We start from the raw sequence: 25,119 nt of genomic DNA, 5'->3' as shown, positions 1-25,119 counted from the left end.
CTCAGTGGTAGCTAATTTATCTCCTCACTAGAACACAGGACGGTGGGTGCAGCGATCAATCCCTTGTAAAAATAAGGAACCACGTTGAGGCCGGTGACCAGCCCAAGGTCACATGGCCAGTAAGCAGCGGAGCTGGCAATGAACCCTGGCTGGGGACCCCCGAGCCCGTACTTTTAAGTCTGTGCTTCTGATATGGCCATGCACCTGGGGCGGAGCAAGAGCCAGGGGCTCGGGGAGGTGTGGGGATGAAAATACTCTAAGGTGGACAGTGGTGATGGTCGCACAACTCTGTGAACTGAGACCACGGATCTGCACAGTTACGTGGGTAAACAACGTGGTGTATGAATTAGAGCTCAGTAAAGCAGTTTAAAGAAAGTACATGGGCAGTCGCTGGCGGCCTTTCCAGCCTTCGTGCGATGGCTCCACTCACCGCGGGCAAGTGGGAGGGGGGGCGTGAAGGCAGCGTAACCTTGCTCACCTGGTGAGCCGTGTCCACCGTGAGCTCCTTAACACCTGAGATCTCTCTTCTTGCAGGAATGGCATCCTCCAGGACGGCCTTGCCACCCCCAGCCCATTCCCACACCAGCCACACGGTCACCACCAAAGCAGGAGACCCGAAACCCAGAAACCCCAAGGACCACTCCCACGCTCCTTCCTTACAATCGCACTTCACGCTTTTATTGTTAGTTTTCTTCACAGGGCAGATACAGAGCGGGGGCCCAAACCCACGCTCCGAAGCCACCACGGGCCGGGAGACGCCGCTCCTCGTCAAACCGCTCCCCCTTTTCGCGACTGGACGGCTTGTAGCAGTTTTCCCGACAGTCCCCGAGTGTTGAGAGCTGACCGGCACCTTTGCACACTCAAAGAATGAGCGGCTCCCCACCCCCCAACACGCAACATTTCCAGAGTTTGCCAGTGGCTGAAGGTGACTTTTCAAGTTTTGGGTTCGTAAGCCTTCCTCGCTGCTCCACGGGGAAAACCCTCGAGAACTCGGAGGCTGGGCACGGTTGGTAAGTGTTGGCGTGTAATGGGACAAAGTCGTTAGGGCGAGGAACAGCCTCAGATGTTCATGCTTGTGAGGGTCCCTTTCGGGAGCCGGCAAAAGGCCGCCTTCCGGTTTATGACCATTGAGAACAAGCCCCGGTTGTCAGTGGGTCGGGAACGGGAAAACTGTGGCGGAGGACAACCATTGGCATTTATTCTGCCCGTGTGAGGATCTCATCAGAGAACTTTCCCCTGGACCGTCCTCAGAGCCCGCGCTGCAGCCGGTCGACTGATTCATTAAATAACACAAGTTATAAAACTTTAAAAACGGGTCATTTACAGTCAGGGACATAAATACGTGCTTTGAAAACTGTCTACATACATATTTACAGAGTTGCAAGATCAACCATAGTAGCCCTGAAAAAAAAAGTCCCTTTTTTGCAGGTGACCACTCGGCTGGCTTCCAAAGCCCCTCCTTCCACGTGGGGGCGGATACGTAACCATCGGACGTGGGGCCGAGGAAGCAGCGCGAGTGGGCTCAGACATCCTCGTCTGGGGTCTGCCCCAAAGGCACAAAACCCAAGACCCTCACTGGGTCCCAACTCCTAGCTCAGCGCACCCGTTTCTCCGAGGCATGGACGGTCCCACCAGCGAGCGGGAGCCCCTCCACCGGTCCCTGGCAGGGGACGGAGAGCTCCCAGGGTCTCTTTTCCTCCCCCCTCCATGCTTTCTAACTTCCCATCTAATGTTCATTTCCCAGCGTCTGTTTGTCCGTTTCCCTTTGCGGCTACTCTGAGAAGCTCAGACACTGGAAGCGTTGATGGTCCCACCCGGGGAGGCAAAGGAGCCCACGGGACATCGCCCCCTCCCCCCACGCGCCGGTCCCACGCGAGAAACCCGACCCGTAAATGAGGACAAGGGCTTTCTCCAGATGCACGTGGACTAAGCACAATTTCAAATCTGGAAATGACTCAAGTGCTGGCAGCTCAGAATACTCGGGCCAGGAAGGGGGTTTTCCAAGCGCACAGGCCAAGGGGGAGGGGCAGCTGGGCTCCCGCATGTCTACCGCTATTGATTCCCAGAGATGGTGGGGGACTCGGAGTGGGGGGCAGGGCGGTCGGAAGGGGAGCCTGGCGCCCTCCTGAAGGCCTTCCTTGGACAGGACTGGAGCTCACCCCCTGGGCCAGACCAAGGTCCCCGCCCCAGCAGAGGACAACTTGAGAAGCAAAAAGCAGGATCAAGGAGCTCTTGAAAAATTGCATAGTAGGAGAGGCCCCGCCCCCCGCAGGGAGGCTGGGCTGCAGAGCACAGTCCGGGGTGGCACCGGAGGGTCCTCCTCCGCGGTGTGAAGTCTGCTGCCGCCCCGCCTCCACGGGGCTCGGGACGCTCGGCTGAAGACGGCGCGGACGCACGCGCACACATGCACACGCACTCCCATGCGCGCACTCACTCACGCACGCCCACTCTCGCACAGGCTCGTGGAACTGGGGGAGGTCGGTGCTGCCTGCAGGGCAGGAGGCCAGTCCCTTTGGCTTCTCTGGTTCCAGGTCACTTCAGGTGCTGAGGAGACAAAGAGAACAAGACTAATGGCGGCCGCACGGTCAATGGGCTGCTCAAGCATCACCCCACTTCGTTTTAACAGCTGAGCTACTTATTCAAGTCCAGCAAACACGCAGAGAAAAGCAAAGCCTGGAGAATTTTCGGCGAATGCACCTGCGCAAGCAGCACCCAGATCAGGAGGTAGAACGGGGCAGGCTCCCCTAGGCCCCGCACGCAGCCCCCTTTTCGGGGGCTGACCACGGACACTCTCACCCCGGAACAGCCGCCATCCTGACCTCTGTCAGCAAGGCCGGATGCCCCGTGTTTTCATGTGGATAAATGAGGTTCATCAGCACCCGTCCTCTGTGCCTGACTTCCTCCGCGGAACGCGCCTGCGCGTGTGAGCGTCATCTGCTCCGAGCGCGCGGTGCGTTTTTCTCAGCCTCCTCGCTCACCGCGGAGTTCGGTGGTGGGATCGCCGCGTCACCTGACCAGCCTACTGCCCATGCACAGCCGGGTGGTGTGCAGTCTGGGGCCGTCATGGGTGGCGTTCCTATGCACGAGGACGTCTCAAAGACGTGTGGTGCACCGGTGAACCTACTGACGGACGGTGGAGGTGCTGGGGAGTGGGCGTACCTAGGCAGCGTGATACTCCTGTACGCACTTTCTGGTGCACACGTGCACACATGCCAGCTGTGTGTAGCCCTGACAGTGGCGTGGCTGGGACCTGGGGTGTGCATCTGTTCGGCTTCAGTGGGTACGGCCAAGAAGTTCTCCAAAGCAGGTCCAACGTCACTGAATTCCATTCCAGTGCTCGCAACCACCCTCGTGGCAGGCCACAGGGACCCCCATTTCACACAGAAGGAACGGAGGCTCAGGGAGGAGCAGTAACTTTTACAAGGGCAGGCTGGTGACAAGTGGCAGAGGTGGGACTCGAACCCAGGTCAAGCACACTCCGGAGCCTGCATGTGCTTTCTGTTTCAAGGGAATGGCTGAGCCGTGCTTCCGCGGTGGAGACCCCATGTATGGGACTTGGCTTGGAGCCAGGCACGCGTGAGCGCTTGAGTGTGTCTGCCGCCTGGGGTTGAACTCGAGGCTGGAACTGGGCTGAGACAGGTGCAGGGGTTCAGCCCTCTCACCCAGTGAGCCTGGTTAGCTTCACCATGACTAGCAGTCTGGCGGTAACCTCTACCATTACTAGTTACTCCTACCAACAACGTAACGATTCCGTGAGAACAGCAGTGCCGAGCTACGGATGGCTTACTACACACCAGGCACTTTCCTGAATACTTTTCATGCACTAACCAGCCTATGAAATCCTTACAACGTGCCCGTTTTACAGATGCACGAACCGAAACGCGGAGAAGTGAACCAGCTGCCAGGATTACTGGAGCCGGGGTTCAACTCCACTCCAGACGTGTGCACGCAAGCCACCACACGGTCAGTTCCTCCCCCCCCCCCAAACCTCGTGCTGCTGCTGGAGAGGGAGCTGCTCACAGAGGAGCGTGAGCCTTGGAGAGAGGCAGCCCCCTGCCCCGTGCAGGCCTGCGTGTGCCCGCGCCCGTGTGAGCACGAGTGGGGGAGAGTGTGGTCAGCGCGTGTGAATTTCCTGGGGGTTGTTGAGTGGGATCCAAGCAGAAGCCACCTTGCCGGTCTCCTACCCAAGAGGCAGCCTCCGGGGAGGCGGCCCCAGCAGCAGAGACTGTGGGCTGGGCCCCTGGGCGAGAGGTTGGCAGAGGCTGCCCCCAGGGGGTTTCTGCCAGCAGACAGCCAGGCAGGGGTAGACCCTCCACCCACCCACCCACCCGTGGGAGCCAAGGTCGGAGGACCACCGTGGAGTTCAGACAAAGGAGAGGTGCCAACCCCTCCCCGGGACCTCCCTTCCCAGACCCTCGGGCACGAGGCCTGCTGGCCCCATGGGCTGGAAAGAGACAGAGGCAAGATCGGATGCGCCATGCAAGGCTCGCCCTGGACTAGGCGGTGTGGCGCCTTCTCCGACGTGAAAGCCGAGAGCACGCTCTGGGCTTTGCGGGAAATGTCGTTAGAGCAGAGCAGAGGGGGCACAGCTGAGATGGTGGGCGGCAGACGCTGGATAGAACCTCGCTCGGGCCACACTGCCCAGTAAGCTGCCCAGGGAGCCTGCAGCCCCCCATGGGCAACAGTGTGAACCCGGGTCCGGGGTGCTTGGAGGACATCATCCTCTTCGCAGGGCAGAGCCCACACACAGGTACAGTCCGTCTATGATTTCAGGGGGCGGGAACAGCCCACAGAAAGTCTGCCGTCCTTCCTGGGAATGAGGAGACTGGACTTCCGCTCCCAGGTCGGCCACGGGCCCCCCTCTGCCAGGCTCCCCCTCCGTAAAAGCAGGGTGTTGACCTACGCATCCCTTCGTGGCCTTTTAACAATCGTTCTGGAACTGGGACGGACTACACTGTCCCCGGATGACTGGGCCCTAGCCTCCAGTGTAACAGTGGCACGAGGAGGTGGGGGCTCTGGGAGGCGACTGGGTTTCGGGGAGGTCATGGGGCAGGGGGACTAGTGCCCTTATAAGAAGGGACACCAGCACTTGCTCTCTCCCCACGAGAGGACGCGGCCAGAAGGCAGCATCTGCAAGACAGCGGGAGAGCCGCCACCCTGACCTCGGACTTCCCGGGGAAGCTGCCCATGCAGGGCCGTGCCCTGACCCCTGGGCGGGAGGGGGGCGGGGCAGAGACTGCAGGGGTCCACAGAAGCCCTCGGCCTGTGCGGGACACCAGTCCCGCTGCACCCGGCTCTCCCTCGGGCTGCAGAGAACACCTTCTCTGGGCTGGGAGGCGTGCCCCGTGAGCCCATCCACACGGAGGGCCACAGTGGGGACCCCAAAACACACATGGGACCCCGAGTTGGGACCCGCTCACCCAGGCGCTGCCTCCCATTCTCCAGAAGACTCTGGCCACGCCTCCCCGGCCCAGGCCCCAGTCTCCTCTCTGTGCGAGGGGAGGGGCAGAGACCTGGTCTGGGCTTTCTGGTTCTGCCCTGTCTCAGTGTCCGTTTCCACGCTCAACCTGGCTCCTGAGAGGCGGCCCGGCTCTGGATGCAGACAACAGCCCCCCTGGGAGGATGGATTTGATTTCCGTTCCCCTCCTGGACCTCCCCCCACCCCGAGAAATAAGACCTAAGACCGAGCCCAGAATCCCCAACTGCTGAGTGACAGGTGAGCAAGCTACCTGGTTGGGAGGGCAGGTGGAAGAGAGAACAGCACAACGCAGAGACCCCAGTCTGGACTCGGCCCATCCATCCTCGCCTGGAACCATTGTGTGCTTGTCCCCAACGACCCCTGACCTGAGCGCACCCCAGAGCCGCCGGGCCACCTGCTAATACCGGCCCCCCAGCCCTGCGCACCAGCCCGCTGGCTCCCTAGACTGGAGTGGGACCCTGAGGTCTGTATTTTTAACCGGTGCCCCAGTATCTCGGTGCACGAGGCCCTCCGGTTGCGCTGGAGAGGCTGGTCTCAGGGACACGATGGCAGAGGGCAGGCTGTGTCACCAACAGGGACGCCCCGGTCTGCTCCGACCCCCGACACCGCCCAGGCCCCTGGTGTGCGTTTGGTTCCTATGGACGAATTTGGGTTTTACCATCAGGAAATCTAGAAAGAGACTTAATGCTGGTTCGACATACATCTACATTTATTATGTTACAGGTTAGTGTTACTTTCAAACGCGTTGTGGGGATGGGGACTTCATAAACTCCTCCGGGCTTGAAGCCTCCGAGGGCCTCGGACCGAGCATCGTCACCACCGCGATCGTCACTGTCACTGTCCGAACGACGGCTGCTATCACTTACCTCGTGCTGCCGTAAGCATGCCGCGCACTGTTCTAGGTGTGTGGCGTGCATTTGACACTTGGAATTCTCGTAATCCTGCGAAGTAGGTACCGCTGCCCCATTTTATAGATGTGGAAATGGGGGTTCGGAGAGACTGGCTGACTTGTCGGGGTCCCACAGCCAATAAGTGGCGGAGCCGGGGTCTGAATCCAAGGTGTCTAGGGTCCCCGCCCGCACTCCCCACCTGGCCCACGGAGGGTACTCCACAAGCCATCACACTCCCCCACCCCTTCCCTGCCCGCCCAAGAGCCGGGTGCAGCCCACCTCCCCCCCAGAGCCACCCAGAGGGACCCAGAAGCTGCTCCACCCCCCTCCTACCTGTCTGTCGGGGAGCAGGTGAAGCCTCTACTCTTTGAGGAGGGGTCCTTGGAGCTGCGCGGCCGCTGTGGCCTTGACACTCCTGCACTGCCTGGTGACGTGCGGGGCGGCTGGCACGGGGCACCGGGCGGCCAGGCGGAGGCTGTAGCTGTGCGGGGGAGAAACGACACACGCCATCACCAGGGGCCCGGCCGGGCAGCGCCCGGGAGGCCTCTGTGGGCCCCGCTGCTCAGGCCCCGAGAGGCCGATGGGGCGTCGGCTCCGATCGCCGTGGGAGCCCCACCCACTGCCCTCCTTCCCCCCGCAGACGGGGCCAGCAGCAGCGTCTGTCCACCCGTGGGCTCGGAGACCCTGCACTGCTCAGGGTGACCCAGGGACCCGTGGCTTCAGGTACCTGCAGACAACTCGAGTCCAAAAACATGAAATGGAAAATTCCAGAAACAAGCAAGTCTTAGGTTTTAAAGGGTTAAATATGAAACGTCTGTTAGACACCCAAGGGCAGTGTCGGTAAGTGGGTGGCCGAGATGCACCTCCGGTGAGTTTGGGGTTGGTGAGCACCAGGGTGGAGGGGGGCACCTCCGGGGTGTGGACACGAAGGGGAGGCGCCCAGGGACCGAGGAAGGGATCCGGGGCAGCACCGGGGCCGCGGCACGGCACGGGGACTGGTCGCAAAGGCGGCGGGCGGTGCAGGGAAGAGGGAGGAGCCCCGGCGTCCACAGCTGCCGACGGGCCGGGCCGGGACTGAGAAGCAGCCGACCGTGGCACTCGGCAGCCTCGGGGCTGCTGGTAACCTTGGTCACGGCAGCTTCCACGACCAGGCGCAGACGAACACCTGAAGGAAGTGAGTTCAAGAGAGGAGGGAGCAGAGGAACAGGGGGTGTCAGGGTCAAGGGGATTTTGGTCACGGGGAGCAGAGAGGGGACAGGGTTTGGGTGGAGGAGCTGCCCCTCGGGGACCCGGTCCCCACCATGCAGACACGACCAGCCTGGGTCCCCACCAGGCTGCCCAGGCACTGAGCTGAGATGCCCCGCCTACCACACCTCCTTCCACCCCTTCTCCCCGCCTGCGTCGGGAGGGACCTTCTGCAAGGCAGTCCCCAAGCTGGCCGGGCCACACGGCCGCCCCTGGAGTGTCTTGCACAACTCTCCATAAACCCTCAGACGGCAATCCTTTTAAGTCGGCGTCTGATGCTCCGCAGCTTGGCCGGAGGCAAGGGAGAAGCAAGGAGCGTGTGGGAGAAGGCAGGGTGACCTGAGATGGTGTTGCAACTCCCCACGGGCTGGGCAAAGGCCACAGGCAGAATCATGGGAATCACTGCCTCCTTCCTGGCACCGGCCACCGAGCACCTCCAGGAAGAGCTGGCTCCAGCTGCCCACTCAGGGCCGCCCCTTCTGCTCCAGCGGGGCCCCCACCCACCACACTGAGGCCCCGAGGCTGGGAGGCAGAAGCTGGAGCTTCAGCCCTAGGTCCCCCCACTGATTTGCTGTGTGGCTGCCGGAGAATGCCTCTACCTCTCTGAGTCAGAGAAGCCTCCCTTATAAAACGAGGATGTCAACCAAGGAAAACAAGGTATAGCATCTCCCACGGAGCACGTGATGGGCCGGGAACGTTTCGGGGGCTTCCCCGAGCCCCTCACGCCCTCCCGGCAGCCCTGAAGCAGGGACTGTCTGTCACAGCCCGCATCTCACAGAGGAGCAGACGGCGAGGCGAGGAGGCACAATGTCTACGCCCCCTCGGCCAACAGGGGACGCAACCAAGTTCAGGGCCACTGGGCACCTAAGCCTGGAGCCCCTCCCCGACACAGTCCTTGTAACGATGGGGACCAAGGACCTCTTTTCAATATCCCAAAAGCCTTAAGGAGTTGAGCCTTTGCCCACGGACAGACACACAAACCACCTACGGAGCCTGGAACCACGCCGGCTGAGCGGCGCCCTGGCACAGGGCGGGGGAGGGAGAGTCTCAAACTCCCGGTGCTCCCTGGAGCCCCCGCAGAAATGCAAGCCATCCCGACGGGCTGAGGCCCACGCTGCAGCCCTCGAGGTTCGGACTGAGTGGCCCGGGGTGCAGCCTGGGCTCCGAGCCACTCGTCTAGGTCGGCGATTTTTGAGCTGCTTCGTCTCACGGCGCACAAGCTCATCGCAAAAGCTCTGAGGCACAGCAGACAACACACTTTCTGCCGGCGTGACAAAGAAATAGGCGTGATTTTGATTCACTCGCACGGGCCGACCCTTGCTCTGTGGGCTCTTTATTCGACAACCTAAGGCAAAAGAGACCAGTGCCTCTGGCCGAAGAGTCAGGTGCCGCGTGTTTTAGAAGTTTTGCAGGGCACTGGCTGAGAGTCGCTGGTCTGGATCCAGCCACTCGAAGTTTGGCCCGAGGACCAGCAGCATTGGTGGCTCTGGGGGGGCTGGTTCGAAATGCAGCCCTGCAGACCCCGAGTGACCTCCCGCCTCAGAACCTGCGTTGAACAGGATCCCTGGAGAGGGACCCGTACACTGAGGTTGGGAGCACGAGGCCAGGGGACACCTCCCAGGGCAGGCAACGTGCTGGGGGGCTAAGAGGGGCCTGGTCCTGAAGCCTGGGGCGGGGGTAAGGAGGGTACCCAGGGCCTAGGGACCTTCTGTGGGGAAGGTCTTTCCAATGCGAGGGCTCAGGGAGGAAAACAAAGGTGACCCCCGGGGGACAAGGGCAAGGGTTGGGAGCCACTGGCCTGGGCAGTCCGTCACTGGGGCTTCCCCACTGGAGACCCAGGGCCAGGGGTGGGGGCTGGTCGCTGCTAACACTCAAGGGCTGGCGTCAGGGGCCCTGCTAGCAGCACGGGGTGGTTTTTTCAGTTAGTCGTCCCTTTAACCCTGCGAGGTGGGTCACTAACTCATTTAAGGTCGCAGGGAGAGATGTGATAGAAGGGCAGGAGGGAGAAAGGAGGGAGAGGGAGGGAGCCAGATTCACACGGATCCGACTCCAGAGCTGCATCTGCCCCCAGCAGAGGGATTTCCCTCCCTCTCACCGGCCCCGGGGAGGCCCTGTGACGGGGCCAGCTCCCGGCCTGGCCTCCGCACATCCCAGGGACCGATCACATCCCTGCCCCGCGGGGCTGGGACGCCAGACTCTGAGCTCTCCCAAAGCCATTAGTGCCCCAAACACGCTTGGCTGGAACTCCAAATACCCAGCGTGTGACAGCTCATAACCCAGTCCACAGGACGGCTGCCCCAGCCGGCCGTGACCTCCACGAGGGGGACATCCCTGCTGTGGCTGCCTGCCACCCGGCCAGGACAGGACAGTGACAGGGGGGCCCCAGCGGCCACGCCACAGAGCCCTTCACTCAGACGAGGAGGTCACACCGCACGCTGTTCTTGGGAAGCAGGGAGGAGGCACATCGGGGCTCACTGATTACCTGGGGACACTGATGGCGGGGAGGGAGGGTGGAGTGGAGCCCCAGGGGACCTGGGGAAAGGAACCTCTGGTGAGGGCACCCCTCACCTCCCCCTCCCCCTCGTCCTTGCCCCACCCCCACAGCCTGAGTCTATTCACTTCTCCCCCAGCCCCCTGCCCGCCGCCGGGCCTGGCCCGAGAAGGGGCTGAGAGACGGGCCCTGAACAAACCAGAGGGAAGCCTGGAGTCAGGCCCCTGATCTGGTCCGACCCCCACGGGCTCCTCTATGGGGCCGGAGGATCCGATTGCCCAAGGAAGTGGCTCCTGGGAATTTTCTCCCGCCTCCCAGGCCCGCCCAAACCAGGGGACTCGGTCCCCACTTTCACAACAGATCCCTGGGCCCGGCTCCGCCGGCCTCTCCCCACCACACCCTCCAGGCCGGGCTCGGCACTGCAGGGAACAGTGGCTGGCCAGCCGCCTGCGGTGGGCGGAGCCCCGGGGCAGCTCCCTCTGCCTTGCTGCCAGTAACGGCACTCGGCTCCTGACACCCGCCCTCCCACACCCCAGGCCTAAGTGCCCAAACGCCCCCCCTTGTCCTCCTCCACGGCCGAGCCGGGGCAGTCTGCTGTCTCTGAAGGGAACGCGCAAGACCAGGAGGCAGGCCCAAAGGGGCACAGAGACACGCGTGTCAGGACATGAACGCACAGAACGCAGACTCCCGGAACGGGACACAGAGGCACCGACAGCCGCCCACGAGGTCCAGATAGGTGGCAAAGCTCTTCTCAGTGGCAAAACTCTGTGAGGGACGCTAAGCCTTCACTGTTGTGACCACCCCGTCTGTAACGCTGGCTCAGGCCGAAGAAGTTACAGGTACGATGGCGTTGCCTCCAGGAGCAACTCCCACGTTCAGGAGTCCATGGGACTGAGCATCCCGGGAGCCCCGTGGGGCATCGGCCGGGGGACCAGGGTTTCCGGACCGTGCCGTCTGAGCCCGTCCGAGGCTGCTAACCAGTAGAGGAGCCTGCCTCCGTGGAGAAGCCTCGTGGGGGCTCAGGGGGCCCCTTTGCTCCCCGAGGTGTCTCCGAGGCCTGGGCGTGCCGGGCTGGCAGGGCGTCCCAGACGCAGGGCTGGCATCGCTGTGAGCCCAAGTGGGGCGGGGGGGGGGGGGGCGCAGCATCAGTCAGCAGCGTGATGGCCGCCGGGGGTGCAGGGGTGCACGGGCTGTGAGCCTGAGGCCTCCTCCTCTGAGGGTGTGGGGGACTGGATAACATCAGGCGCCTTCTCCCACCCCCGAACCCCAAAGTCCTCACCCACCCTGTAACCTGGCTGACCTCCCACCAGGCGCTGGGGTGGCCAGGGCTGGCCCAGACCAACCTCTTTTATGGAAGGGGAACCGAGGCGGCCACAGATGCCAAACAATGTGGGTCCGGCCGGCCGCCCATGCTGGGTGCTGGCCGGACCAGGACCCTGCACGCTGCTGCTCGGTTTGGGAACCACTCGTGGGCCACGACGTGGAGGCTCCCTCCCCACGGGGCCCAGCCACGGGGCCCAGCCACGCTACCGGCGCACCCGTGGATTCGTGTCCAGGCAGTGGCTGGCACGCAATGAAAACCATCCTAACGTGTCTCCCACATGGCCAGCATGTCCCCAGCCAAGGTTCGGTGGAACCGGTTCTCCCAGCAGCCGCACGCACCGTCCTCATTATCGTCTGCATCGGAGCCACTAGCGTCTCCCTGCGTGCCGCAGGCCGAGCCGCGTGCCCACACTTGACCTGGAGTAACGAAGCTGACCTTCACGAGACCTTTATGAGACAGGCACTACCCCATGTTACACATGAGGAACCGTGGCACAGAGAGGTTCCGCAGCTCACCCAAGAACACACAGCTGGCAAGAGGTGGAAGCCCCAACTGGCACCTCCAGAGTGCGGGCTCCGGCAGCCGAGCAGACGGGACTGCGGGGCCTCTAACGGGCAACAGTCGGCGTCCCAGGGGACACACAGCTTGTGACTGACCCCACACGGAGCTCCCCACTTCTCTGGCTCACTGACCACTGGCCCAGACCAGGCACCGAGGGACCCCACAGAGAGCCAGGCACTCTGAAGGCAGGAGAATTCTGCACAGGACGGCTGTGATCTCTGAGCCTCGGGGGTACCCTTGAAGCACCCAACTTTTTTTAAAAAATGCTCCCAGCCACATGGAGCAATGATGGGCCCAGAATTCGATTGACCGTATTTTGCCACATACAGTGCACTCCCATACAGGATGCACACCCACGTTTGTGGCCCAAACTTTCAGGAAAAAACAAATCTTACATTTTAACTTTTCTCCGTCCAAGGCTGCTAACCAGTGGCCTTTATTCATATTTATTTATTTATTCGTATGTAGAAACAAAACTGATGAGCATATTCCAGGCTATTGTTTTGCACACAGATACCGTTAATGCTCTCTGGAGTTCCACTTTCAATGCATAAGAATAAATAAAAGAATTAAAAACACTCATATAGCTATATCATTGGTACTGCCCACGTATAATGCACATCTTTATCTGTCCCTCAAAAACTTGGGCAGGAAACTGCGCATCATACACGGCAAAACACGGGCAGTACTGCTGCCCCTGGGAGTCCGACCTGCAGCTCCGCCCTCACAGGCGCCGCCACGAGACGCTCTGGGAGCCTGGGGAGGAGGAGCGGCGGCCGCCTGGTCCGCACGAGAAACAGGACTGGGCCTGCCGACCGCTGTTACCCACACTGACCCGTCACGCCTGTTCCACCCCTGACCCTGTGCCAGGCGCCGGGCACACGGCAGCGAGACGCACACACCCGGTCCCTGCCCTCACGGGGACGGGGAAGGCCCCCGGCACTTGCCTGGCACAGGGTCTGGCAGGAGCGACGCCTGCCTGAGCATGGTTGGTAGGGTAAGAATACGGACGTGATCACCGATCATTTCAACTTGAACGTCTCACCTGAAAGGTCAGGTGGTGTGCCTGAGGTGTGGCACTGTGACGTCACAGAAGGGCGTGCTTCTGATCTTGTAGTAAAGGATTTTGTAAGGGGAAAACGGCGTTGTTCGTGCTGGACCCTGTGCACAAGGAAATACAAAAGTACAAAGTGCCTGGCTGGCGTAGCTCAGTGGACTGAGCGCGGGCTGCGAACCAAAGTGTCACAGGTTCGATTCCCAGTCAGGGCACATGCCTGGGTTGCAGGCCATGACCTCCAGCAACCGCACATTGATATTTCTCTCTTTCTCTCCCTCCCTTCCCTCTCTAAAAATAAATAAATAAAATCTTAAAAAAAAAAGTACAAAGTGTGACTGGCATGGAGGAGGAAGCGTGGAGGCTACCGGAGCTCAGAACTCAGAAAAGGGAACCTCACGTGTGTGTGTGTGTGTGTGTACACACGTGCACACACAGGTTCAGTTACTGTGTGCACAGAAGACGTGGGCTCTGCAGGACGCCTGGGACACCGTCAGGACTCGCTTCACTCGGCCGTGTTGTTGTTTTTGCGTGACTGTGGGGGTGGGAGGGAGCAGCCCAGAATAGCCACCGTACGTCACCCCCAGGACAAGAAAGAAAGGATTTCTACAAGAAGTCATCTCTGTATCCGAAGGCCACTCCTCGGGGACAGAAGGGGCCACCGTGACTACCCACCCTCGCCCCCGAATCTTTGGGAAGTCTGCGAACTGCGACACGAGGCTGGGGGAAGAAGTCGTTGCGTCTCCGGCCCACGCCTTTTCCTGGCCCGCAGCGAGCAGATCTGGTTACACGTGGTCTCCTGCTTTTCCCAAGGGGCAGACCCGAGGGCACAGGAGCTGGATTTGGGAAGGGGTCTCGCGGGGCTGGCTGCAGACAGGGCTCCTCAGAGGCAGACGGCCCGCCGTCTGGAGAAATGGCAGGAACGCTGGGGGCGGTGGTGGTCGAGCTGCCTCCCAGGACCAGTCGGGGGCCAGTGCCGCCTGCTGTGCGGGCCTCGGCACGTTCTTCCACGCTGCAAAGCCCCTTAGAAACGCCAAGGCCTCCCGCCCAGGAAGGTCCCACCTGACCCCAGACTCCATGCCACCACCCCTGTCCAATGTCACCGCCTCAACCAGAACGCCTCTGGGCCCTCCCAAACCTCCCCATCCTCCCGACACCCCCGCCCCACCGGACTCCACCCTTGGGCTTCGTCTATTTATCGACGCTCACTTCCTCGGGGACTCTGACCGCATCACTGCAAATATGTGCGCTCGGAGGATTTCCTAAATGTATTTCCAGCTGGGTCCTTGGCTCTGAACTTCAAACCTGTATATTCACCGGCCTCTTCCCCCATCTCCCCCCGAAAGGCCTAACCGTGCTCCAGCTAACAGGCCCGACTGCCAGCCCCGCTCCCGCTGCCGTCTTCACCTTGTCGCTCAATGGCTACTCCGCCCCCCCACAGGTGTGCAGGAACATCTCGTCACCCCTGACGTCTCTCACTCCTCCAGTCTTTGTCCAACCCCCAGCAAATCGTGCAGCTCCACCTTCAAAATAGCCCAGAGTCTGCTGCCACTCACTGCCCCGCACCCCGCCACAGCTCTCTCCAGGGTCCCTGCCTTCACCCCCCCGTCTGTGTTTCCACGGCTGTCTCCTTCGGGTCTATTCTAATAAGTCAGCCAGAGGGTTCCTTTCAAAAGGGAAGTCGTGCCCTAGTCCTGCTCAAAACCCTCCAGTGACTCCCCCTCACTCCAAGTCCGAGCAACGTCCTTACAAGGGCTGCCACAGCCCGCATGCCCTGGCCCCTGGTCCCCTCCCTGGCCCCCTTGCCCGTTCCCCTCCAGCCTCACCGGCCTCCCGCTGCTCCTGGAGCGTGCCGGGGGCGCGTCCACCTCAAGCCCTCTGCACCTGCCATTCCCTTCTCCGAGTGCGTCCTTCCCCTGTGCACGGGCCTCCGTCCTCACCTCCAGGGCCCGCTCGCACCCCACAGCTCCCTCCTCTGGCCTTGCCCACTTCCCTCCACAGCACTCATCCGGCGCCGTCCTGCCTAGCAGCTGGCTAGCTGCCTGCTGCCGGGGACGGTCGGGACCTTTGCCGTTCTGGTCCCTGCTCCATCTTCCCAGAGCAGGGCCAGCACGGAACAGCAGATGCTGGCTCCGCGCTCACTGCTGAACGGACGGACGGCCAGATAAATAAATAAAGGGCCAAGGTCCGCACTCTTCCGTGACTAAATCACACCCCTGATGCATCGTCTCTGAATCCAGTTGTTGCTGGAAATGGGGCAGGAGTTGAGGACCCGTCACAAAAGCAATCTAAATGCAAAATTCTTTCTATGCCTTCATGCAAATTTTTCATCCTTTCTCACACACATCTCATTGAATGGCAGTTTTTAATTAAGCAAATTACGATGAGCCCTTCTAAGCATTCGGCTGACTTTTCTTAAACAACTCTGCTCACATCTCATTGGCCGGGATGCTATTTAAGTCATACGAGTACAACAATAAATATGGCAAATACAACCGACCTTTGGCCGCATTTAGCTTGATGGCCGGGGCTCAAAGGGCACGGCCGTGCCCAGGAGTGCTGTCCGGGTGCCTCCGGAGGCAGGGAGGAAGGGCACCCACTGATACACGGCCACACGCAGATCAGCTGAGCTTCGACTGTTTCATTGCCCCCGGAGTCGGTACTCCTGTCACAGAGGTGCACCTCGACTTCTGGGACCACCCTACCCCCCAGGCCCGGACTCTGCACAACGCCTGCCCCCCCAGTCACGCCTCGGGCGACGGTGGCCGAGCTGGCCGTGACAATGGCGCCCTGTGCACGGGGGGCCTCCGTGCCCCCCTCATGGGGTCCGGGCACCGCCCTCGGACGTGTCAATGTGACGACATCACATGGCAGGCCTGCCTCGCGAGGGTCACGGAGACGCCACCCGGGTGTGGGACGCTGCGTTGCGAATCCAGCGTGGGGAAGGCTTCGTTCGGCCCCCGCTGGGTTAGGCCGACATCGTGAGACTGACCAGCGTTCGGGCGCCGAGAGGAAGGGATGCGTCATTTTGAGCGAAAATAAGCAAGCCCGAGGACAGTCAGCTGCGCCACGTGTTTCAGGGGGCTCTGTGACAGAGAGACCCCCTAGGAGATGCTGGGAATTAAAGCGGGGGACAGAGGAAGTGTGGCTCTGTTTTTAGTGCCAAAAGTTGGGGGAAAGGATTTTAAAATGTGAGGGGAGCCCTTGGATGGCGCCCCGCCCTGAGGGGTTGCGGGTGCTGGGTTCCAGTGGCAGGCGGTCTGTGCAGACCGGGGGCAGCGGGGGCGGCGGCACAGCCCCACCAGTACCTCTGATGCCGCGCCGCACTCGGACTGCACCACCTCCTTCCGGCCTCTGCCACAGGCTCGCTGATGGACCTCCCTCCCTCAGCCTGGAGGACGGGGCCCTGAGACAGTCGTCCCTTACTGCTGCCCGGCATTAGCGATGACGTCACAGATGGTAATTAACCAACCAACCAGTCCCGTTCTTCCGAACTGACTTTGACCGATCATTTGCTTGTCCAAGCGACACTCTATTCAGTTGCCAACAATCAACTGTCCCTCAGGTCACAAGTCAGGGTCACACAAATTATTGTCACTTAGTGATTTTTTCCCTTTCTTCTTGTGTTGCTCCATCAAATACCCAACCCAGTACCTACTGTGCGCCAGCTGCCGCGGCAGGCACTGGGGTAGAGAGGCAAACAACCCCCCACAGAGCACAGTGGGACACCAAGCTTGTCCCGGTTTTAAGGACCAAAGGCCACGTCTCCCCCGAGCGGCAATGGGCGAGTCCACCTTGGTGGACGTGCAGACATGCCCCCAACTCTCGAGCTGCCCTCACTCATCTGCCGCAGGACGGTTAGTAGGGTTAACGAAGAATATCAGGGGAACGTTCTGAGAATTGAAAAGCGCTGTAAACACATCAGTGACCGTTAATAAGCAAAGGAAAATAATTCGAAATGGAAGCCAGAAGCAAACTGGATGACCACACAGGGTGATCCTATGGCCACTGTCGTTTTTCTTCTTGGGACCCAAAGGAAGACTCGGAAGCCCGGGCGAACCTCCCTCGGGAAGCTGCTAAAGAGGAAGGTTTCAAAGATGACAGTTTCGTAGGTCTGGAGTTTGGGACAAGCCCCCAGGGGTCTGTGGTGCAGGCGGCCCACCCACTATATGAACATCCTGGTGAGCTATGCCCACCGAGCCCTGCCCCCCACCCCGCACTCCTGGGGGCACAACATGGGAGATGCCCTGCCGCTCGCTGTAATTAACAACGCACGCACTCGGCACCCCTCACCCGAACCCCTGCCGGATGCGATGCAGGCCACCACCTTACCGAAACACCTGCCGGGAGCCGGCACTTGTGGGCGGTCGCTGTCATTTTCCGTAAGTGGTTCTAAGGGGTACATACACACTAAGCACAGTGAAGTGGAAAAGGCAGAGGGCCCGCTCCCACTACAACACCCAGCACCGGCTTGTGGAGGGGCCTCGGGGTGGTCTGCACCTGCCCGAGGGCAGAGTCAACCCAGGCTGTTTTCACTGAGCTCACCCGGAACACGCAAGGGAGCCCACGCACGAATGAAGGTGAGAGCACAGAACACCCACGACCCTCTGCGCTGGTTGCGAGAGTCTGGGAAACTTCTGGTGCAACGTGCCCGCTCAGAGAAGACGATCGTGTCAAAGGCTGGCACGGGTCTTCGCTGTCCCGTGACGGGGCAGAATGGACCCCGGGTGCACCCTCACAGGGTCCCCCCCCCCCCACCCCGTTAGCATGGGTCACCGAAGGAGAGGTTGGCGCTAACCCTAGATTAATGGACAGGGGCAGGAGGGAGAGAGAACAACCCTCTTCCGTCCCAGAACTCGGGTGCTTCGCCGGGCGGCACACCTTCCGAGAGACGGTGCCCTCGGCCCAAACGTGCACGTCCCTCTCTCCACAGGTAACTCACCGAGCTCGTGTCGGCTTCAGGAGCTTACAAGGCAAAAGAAGCCGACGTGTTGGTTACGCTTTCACACACTCCTACCCAGAGGCCATCTGTCCCGCAAACGTCACCGACCAGCGAAGAACCAAGGGGCAAGACACAACTTTTAACCAGGAGGCAAACCCCGCCAGCAGATCCGGTGCTGCTTCCGGGGAGGGGCCTGGTGTGCTCTCAGGCCCCGCCCACCTGCTGACTTACAGGAACTATTAAGGGGACCACTCACTACCCAGCGCCCTGGCCCGCAGGGGGCCGGCGCCCCTGGAGGAAGCCAGGCAGTGCAGACAATGAGCATAAATAATGAATGAAAATGGAGCCTGCGAGAGCATCCTTCCCGAACGATTTGAAGTCGCGCCTCGGGCGTCTGGACCCTGCATGCCTGAGTCACCCCCAGGGCATCCTTCTCCACCACAGGGGTCCCTGCTGGTTACTTGGAGCCCGTCAGGGAAAGGCGAAACTGTGTGCGGTGTGCATTTTAAAAACCAGGGGGGCAGCAGATGCATTAGGCCCGACAGCAAACACCTGTGTGGCAGCACCGTTCGCCCCGCCCCTTTCCGTATCCAAGGCACACACCCGGCGCCAGGCCCTCTGACCCTGAGCGTGACCTCGGAATCCAGCCGACGCAACAACCCAGGCAGCAGCTCCCCGGGCCCACACGGAAACCTACGTGGAGGGACTTCTACACGACAGAAGGAAGTCGACACCAGGGAGCCAGGTTTGGACGAGTCAGGACCTGGACCTGCCCCTTCCCTCACACACCTGGGTGGGCCTGGCTGCAACCGCACCATCGGGCCTCCCGAGAGCAGGTAAAATGAGCCAGGATCGGGGAGGGCCGAAGGAGCACGTTTTTGCTCCTTCAGATCAGTGGGTGCTTCTTCTCCACACGCAGCAGTTGCTCACCAGCAGGCACTCTCCCTGCTCCGCTAGGAAGACCGGGGCCCAGCCCGGGGGGGTTCCCTCCCAGGCCAGCAGATGGGGCAGAGCAGACCCTGATTGACAGCCGTAGCCACACTGCCTGCACCTGGCTCTCTCTTCCCACCTGTGACCTTGGGCAAATTGCTTAACCTCCCTGTGTCCACTTTCCCATTTGTAAAATGGGAGAATGTAAAAAAGTATTTCAGAGTTGGTTTTCTTTTTTTCTAACTAATTGGGGTAATTTAGGAAAATCCCTGGAAAGTGTGGCTGGGAGCACTTTAAAATACCAGTCATTGTTCTTACACTGTTTCAATGAGTTGGGGTTCCTTAGTTGTTGTCCTAGAGCTAATGAAATGTTTTCTTCCGAAGCTACCTTTTAAAATGTTTTGGCTTTGAAATTCAAAACTGAGGGAAATAGAGCTACATGGACTGTTGCTAGAATAAAGCTAATCTTTTTCTCTCACCGTGCTTGAAAAATGACTGCCTGTCTCCTGGCACCTCCCCCTTAGTTCCGGTGGGCGGGCGCACCCGGCGTGCAGAGGCAGCAGCCATGGTCCGCACACGTGGACAGCTGGGCCCGGGGGAGGCAGCAAAGGCCTCCAGGGTCAATGGTGGCGGAACCAGGAGTCGCCAGAGGGCCCTCTGCGGGCACGGGCAGGAGGGGACAGGGGACGTTCTGGCTATAGCCACCGGCGCTGCCATGCAATCGCCTACGTGGCGTCCGCTTGGAGCGGAATCCCCAACCTCAGACTGAAACAGATTCAACAGGACACCTTCGGGTCAGGGATCATCACTGTGACAGTGGCTCATGTTCACGGACCGCTTACTAGGGCAGGCCGCACCTGGGGTCCTCAAGGGCTTTGCGGTCCTCACAAGCATCCTTGGCGGTCAGGTCGATCATTACACCATTTCACAGGAAGGAAAACTGGAGTTCAGAGAGGTGACGTCATTTGCCCCACGTTCCAGAGCTGGTAAGTGAAGCCAGGATGCAAATACTTTATTCGGTTAACAAGTATTTATTGAGCAGCTACTACATGCCAGGCAACGTTGTACACGCTGCAAATGCAGCAGTGAACAGCCTCCCTGGGTGGACTTCCCATCCTAGGAGGAGGGACCTTCAGCAAACCAATGTAGCAGGTTGATTACAGAGCACGTGGAGGTGCTGAGTGTCTCCAAGAACAGTACAGCAAAGAGCTGGGGAGGAACGAGAGCGCTTATTTCAGAGTGGGCGGGGGGTCAAGGAAGGCTTCCTGGAGGAGGTGACAGCTGAGCAGCACTCTGGGGCCAGCTGAACCAGTGCCCTTACCTACATCCCACTGCCTGCTTTGAAACCACGGCGAAGCCCCCACACCAGGCCAGTGCTGGCCTGCACAGCGCCACCTCCGCCACGGAAGGTAAGGGGCCTTGCTGGAATCCTGAACGTGGGGTGTGTGATCACGGCGGCCACTGTGACTTGAAGCTATGGATCATGCTGCACCCCCTCTCTGCAACAAAGCCCCTCTGGGCAATGACATCAGTACGAGACGTTGGCGGGGGGGGGGGGGGGGAGAGGGGGGCACACAGAAAATGAAGAGGTTTCTCAACGCCTTTAAAAACAGGGCTTTGGAGCCACACTGCCGGGTCTGGGCTCCGCCACGGCTGTGGGATGCAATGCAAGCGAGGTTCAATCCATCTCCCAGGTTTAATCTATCTGCACAATCCGAGAACCCCACCTCCCCCTCGGTGGCGGGGGGCTTCCGGCGAGCAAAGCCACACAGAGACCTCGGAACAGTGGCCCAGCGCCGGCCAGCTACGCCCCAGGCGCCTCTGCGAGTCCCAGGACCCAGGACAGAGTCCACAGGCCTACGGCCCGACACCTCCGCAACCCAGCTGGGCCATGAAAGGGGCCTTCTGCGTGGCTGGCCGACTGAGTCCCTGCTGGAGGGCGTCCCTGATCTCAAGAGCCCGGGAACACTCGGGAAGGGGGGCCGTCTGCAAGCCGTCTGCACCTACGCTCAGGCCGGGCTGGCGAGCATCGGGCGCGACTGATTGTCAAGAGCCACGTGAGAAGGGAATGTCGCTGCAAGAAAAACTGAGTCCATGTGGCTTTTAAACAACTTCATTCCAGTAAGAACATTAAAACATTGCAGTTAGGGCAATTATTAAATACTGAAACAAATGCTATGCTTTAAAATTGAAATTCTATTTTTAAGTTAAAAAAAAATGAAAATTGCCACCACTGTATCCTAAATCCCTTTTTGTTGTTGACTTACCTGTGCAACAATTTTTCCAGGTCTGTTTTTCCTTTTAATGACTTCTACTGAAAACTCCCTTTGGACCGGACGCGAGGCCTCAGGCGCTACCCAGGCAGCACCCCAGAGCGCCCAGGGAGCTCCCCCGTCTACGCCCTGCTGTGCGGTGCTCTTCACTGTGCTCCGTCCGACTCCGGACAGAAACCTGTGCTAGGGCATCCCCCTCTGGAGCGCTGGCGCTGCTGAAACGACACCCGGGTTCTCACCCCTGCGGCGGCCTCTACCAAGGAGTGCTGGAAACCCCGGGTCCTGGCTGGCCTCCTGCTCTGGTTTGGAAGCTGGGCACGGGAAGGCACGTTCAGGCACTGACTTCCTCCACCAAGGCCTTCTGCTCTCTGGAACAGCCGCCCGAAGGCTCGGTCCCCTCATGCACGAGACAGTGGGAAAGGAGTCCTGTGGGGGCAAGGGAGGCGGAGCAGGGGAGCACGTGCTCATCCCGCCGGCCCAGCAGGCTGACCCCCGTGAACGTCTCCCCCGGGCCCCCTCCACGGCTCCCAGCTGCGCTGCAAGTGATCTAATGCAGCCACAACGGTTTTCCCAATTCTTAATCTACAAAGTAAATAAAACCCACACACACCCTCCTGGCTCTAATCCTGTACTTGAAAAACAGCTTCTTACTGGCAGGAATTTTTAACTCTTTGTTGTGCCCGTCAGTAACACACTATTTCCTAAGGTGACAGTGTGACATGTGAGGACACTACCAGGACCCCCAGGCCCTCCTTTAGAACCACTTCCGAGACCACAGGACATTATTATAATGAGCGCGGCTTCCCTGCCACAGATCCTTTCGGACTAATCAGATCAATCTGGAAAGTCAGCTGGACTCGGATGGCCTGTGACCGGGGCAGGAGCGACCCCCACGGTGCAGAGTGAAACCGGACACGGCTTCCGAGCAGCAGCTCCGGGGGCTTAGCAGTCTGGCTGCGGCAGCAAGACTTCCGTGCCCCCCAAGGGGCGCCTCTGCCTGCCTACGAATGCAGAGGGTTTTACATTTAGAGGAAAGGACGCTTTTGAAAAAAAAAAAAAAAAACTATAAAAATGACAGACACCATGGTGCAGGCCGGAGGCCGTTCAAATCCCGGCTGGCCACTCGAGAGTCAGGTGACCTTTCAACTCCCCGCAGTCCGTTTCCCCATCTGCAAACGACACCGACCTCTTGGTGTCATTGTCAAGGGTTAAGCCTGGAAAAGGCTCAGCACGGCACCTCGCACACGGAACGCCAGCGGAAGCCGTGCCAGGTTCCCCGAGCTTGTCACCACTTGCGGAGGAGGAACGCAAGTGGACCCGCTGGCTGGCGGCCGGGGGTGGGCCGGGTGGTGGCCTGGGCGGCTCCCAAGGGGGAGCCAGAGGGCAGGGAGCCTGACCAACCTCAGCCAATGAGCCGTCTTCCATTTTTTTCCCTCTGCATCTCCCCCACTCAAACCTCGAGTTTTGCTCCAACATTTTTTTTCTTGACACTGATGTTTTGTCTACAAAGAATGTTAACAGGAATATGCAACCTAGTTTCTTTTCCCAAAAACGCCCCACGGCACTGTGCATTTCAGGCCCTGCATCTTGTGGGCCACGTCCCAGGGAAAGGTCGCCAGGCGGGCCCCGGCCTTGGAACAAACATGCTGGGAAAGAGCACGGCAGGCCTGAGCTCTTCCCCCATCCGCCCTCCCCCGCCCCGAGAGGCCCATCCGCTCTTCTGCCCACAGAGCACACACGGCCTCCCACAGCCCAGGGCCGCCCCACAAACCCCACGGCCTTCAGGAAGACGGAACAATGCGAGCACCCACTTTGCGGGGTGGTTGTCAGGATGAAACGGGAGGCGCAGTGGGGCTCAAGTCAGAGCAGATACTTGAGCCATTAAGGGTAAGACACATTATTTTCCCCACACGAGTTCAGAAACTCTTCAGTGCACGCTGGAATGGCCTGCTAAATTTATTACGCAGACTACAGAGGCCTCACCCCAACCACCCCACTTTATTTTGATCCATACTCAAGGACATGCTTATTGATTTTAGGGAGAGGAGGGAGGGGGAGAGAAGGGGAAAGAAATACTGACTGCTTGCCTCTCCTACATGCCCCCACGGGGGATGACCCACAACCTAGGCATGTGGCCTGACCAGGAATTGAACCCACGCATGCATGGCCTTTGGGTTTATAGGATGACATTCCAACCAACTGAGCCACACTGGCCAGGGCAACCAGCCTCATGTAAAGGGTCAGTTGTGGGGCTTTGGAGTCGGTGGCCCGACGCCCTCTCTGGGTGACGCTGGAGAACCACTGAGGAGGGGGCAGGGTGTGACGCTCATCCTCCTCCAGCCACACCAGGCCTCCAGCAGCGATGTCCTCACCGGGTGGCGCGGCTCTCCCGCCTCCCCAAGTCCCTCAGGAGGGCTCGTCCACCACCAACGTGTGTGTGTGTGTGTGTGTGTGTGCGCGTGCGCGCACACCCCCAGGAGTGCCTGACCGGGACGACGGCTGCGAGACCGGAGCCCGAGGCAACAGCAGCGGCGTTGGTGTCGCAGGGAGGAGAGGCCAGGGCTGGCGGGCCTCCTGACCCAGGACGGAAACGCCGACCTCTGTCGGCCCTGTCTTTGGAGCCCTTGAAACGCGGCCTATGAAGCTATCCAAGGTGACCTTTTTGTCACCCGCCTGTGCTCCAATCCACGTTCAAGGTAAATTGCCCTTTAGGTACCTTTTTACGGCTATAAGTCCATCTGTTCAAAGAGGCGCGCTATCAAGTCAAAACCCACGTAGATAAACCATCGCACGCACTCCGTGAGCTATAATTTTGGAGGGTCCCTGTAACGTTATTACGGCCCGTGCTCACCCAGACGCCCACACTCCAGTACCAAGCTAGAGGCATCCTCGTGCCCACCCAGCCTCTGGAGGGGCTGTGGCCCGGCGGCAGGTTTCGAAGATGAAGAGTAACAAAGGGAAACAGGCCCCCATGCCCCTTCAAGTTCCCTACTGGGCGGGGCTTCCGTCTGCTGAGGTCAACGCCTAGGACACAGCCTGGTCCCATAGTACTCGAAAAACCAGTGGGATTCTGCATTAACGTCTAGAAAGTACTCGTGACCACCAAGTGAAAAGAGCCGAGAGAGAGCTCTGTCGTCAGCCACACCGTGACGGATGCTGAACACAGCAGCAGGGACACCAGGCTCTCGTCACCAGCTTTCAGCAATTTAATGTTTAAACTTTTAATTCCATAAAGAGTGAAAGCAGCCGAAGCGGGCAGCCCGTTCCTGGTGAGAGGAGAGTCAAGTGACTTCTTGGGGACCCCTCCGCTGAGTCAGGCCCCGAGTGCCGCGACGTTCAGCTCTGCTGCTAAGAGCCGGGCCTGCTCTTACAAGACAGACCCTGCCCTGCCCACCAGTCCGTGGGCGGCCGAGAGCCTCCAGACCCAGGAAAGAGACCTCCTCCGAGAAGGAGAACGCTGGGACCTCTGGCCACGCCCCACTTTCGGCACACTGGGAACTGGGATCCGGAAAGCAAAGGAACTGCCCGAGCCCGAGCTACAGGAGACCTGGACGCAGAAGGCTGGGAGGCAGGTGTCTGATGCCCACTGGCTGCCGGCACAGAGGGAGGGGTGTGGTGAGCAGACGCCAAGACAGAACCCACCTCCTCCCAGAGCCGCACCCTGTCACCTCGGGACGTGCTGTCCTCAGGCAGCAGCCGTGCGGGCTCAGGCCTGTTTCGTGGGGCCGCTGAAGGCCACTTTGTACCTCCTCTGACCTCTCCCGCCACCGCCCCCCCAGCCTTACTCCTGTGTCCCCGGCTCCTCCCACTGGGGGTTCTGCCCTGGGAGGGTTGTAAAGCAGAAATGAGAGCACCTGGCCAGGAGACCCGGATCCCGCCTGCAGCCTTCCCGCCCTCCCCTAAGAAGGAACGAGACACACAGGTAGGAAG

At 60.2% G+C, this 25,119-nt stretch overlaps 1 protein-coding gene across 7 annotated transcripts in view; it reads right to left on the bottom strand.

Moving 5' to 3' along the window:
- Positions 1–656: 656 nt before the first annotated feature.
- The window catches only part of PRDM2 (PR/SET domain 2), a 110,733-nt gene continuing 86,270 nt past the window's right edge, over positions 657–25,119 (bottom strand). For 3 of the 7 annotated variants that reach the window (XM_036025334.1, XM_036025328.1, XM_028513219.2), the window contains 2 exons: positions 6,710–6,850; positions 2,463–2,547 (listed from right to left, as the gene is read on the bottom strand). In XM_036025334.1, coding sequence (XP_035881227.1) covers positions 6,730–6,850 — 121 coding nt within the window. In that variant the 3' untranslated portion in view covers positions 2,463–2,547; positions 6,710–6,729. Of the gene's footprint in view, positions 2,548–6,702; positions 6,851–25,119 lie in introns of all 7 variants that reach the window. The other 4 variants (XM_036025336.1, XM_036025335.1, XM_036025329.1 and 1 more) reach the window with 4 other exon arrangements.

Source organism: Phyllostomus discolor, chromosome 5 (genome assembly GCF_004126475.2).
Source record: "Phyllostomus discolor isolate MPI-MPIP mPhyDis1 chromosome 5, mPhyDis1.pri.v3, whole genome shotgun sequence".
NCBI lineage: Eukaryota > Metazoa > Chordata > Mammalia > Chiroptera > Phyllostomidae > Phyllostomus > Phyllostomus discolor.
The sequence above is the reverse complement of the archived record's forward strand: the minus strand, read 5'-3'. Positions and strand labels throughout refer to the sequence as shown.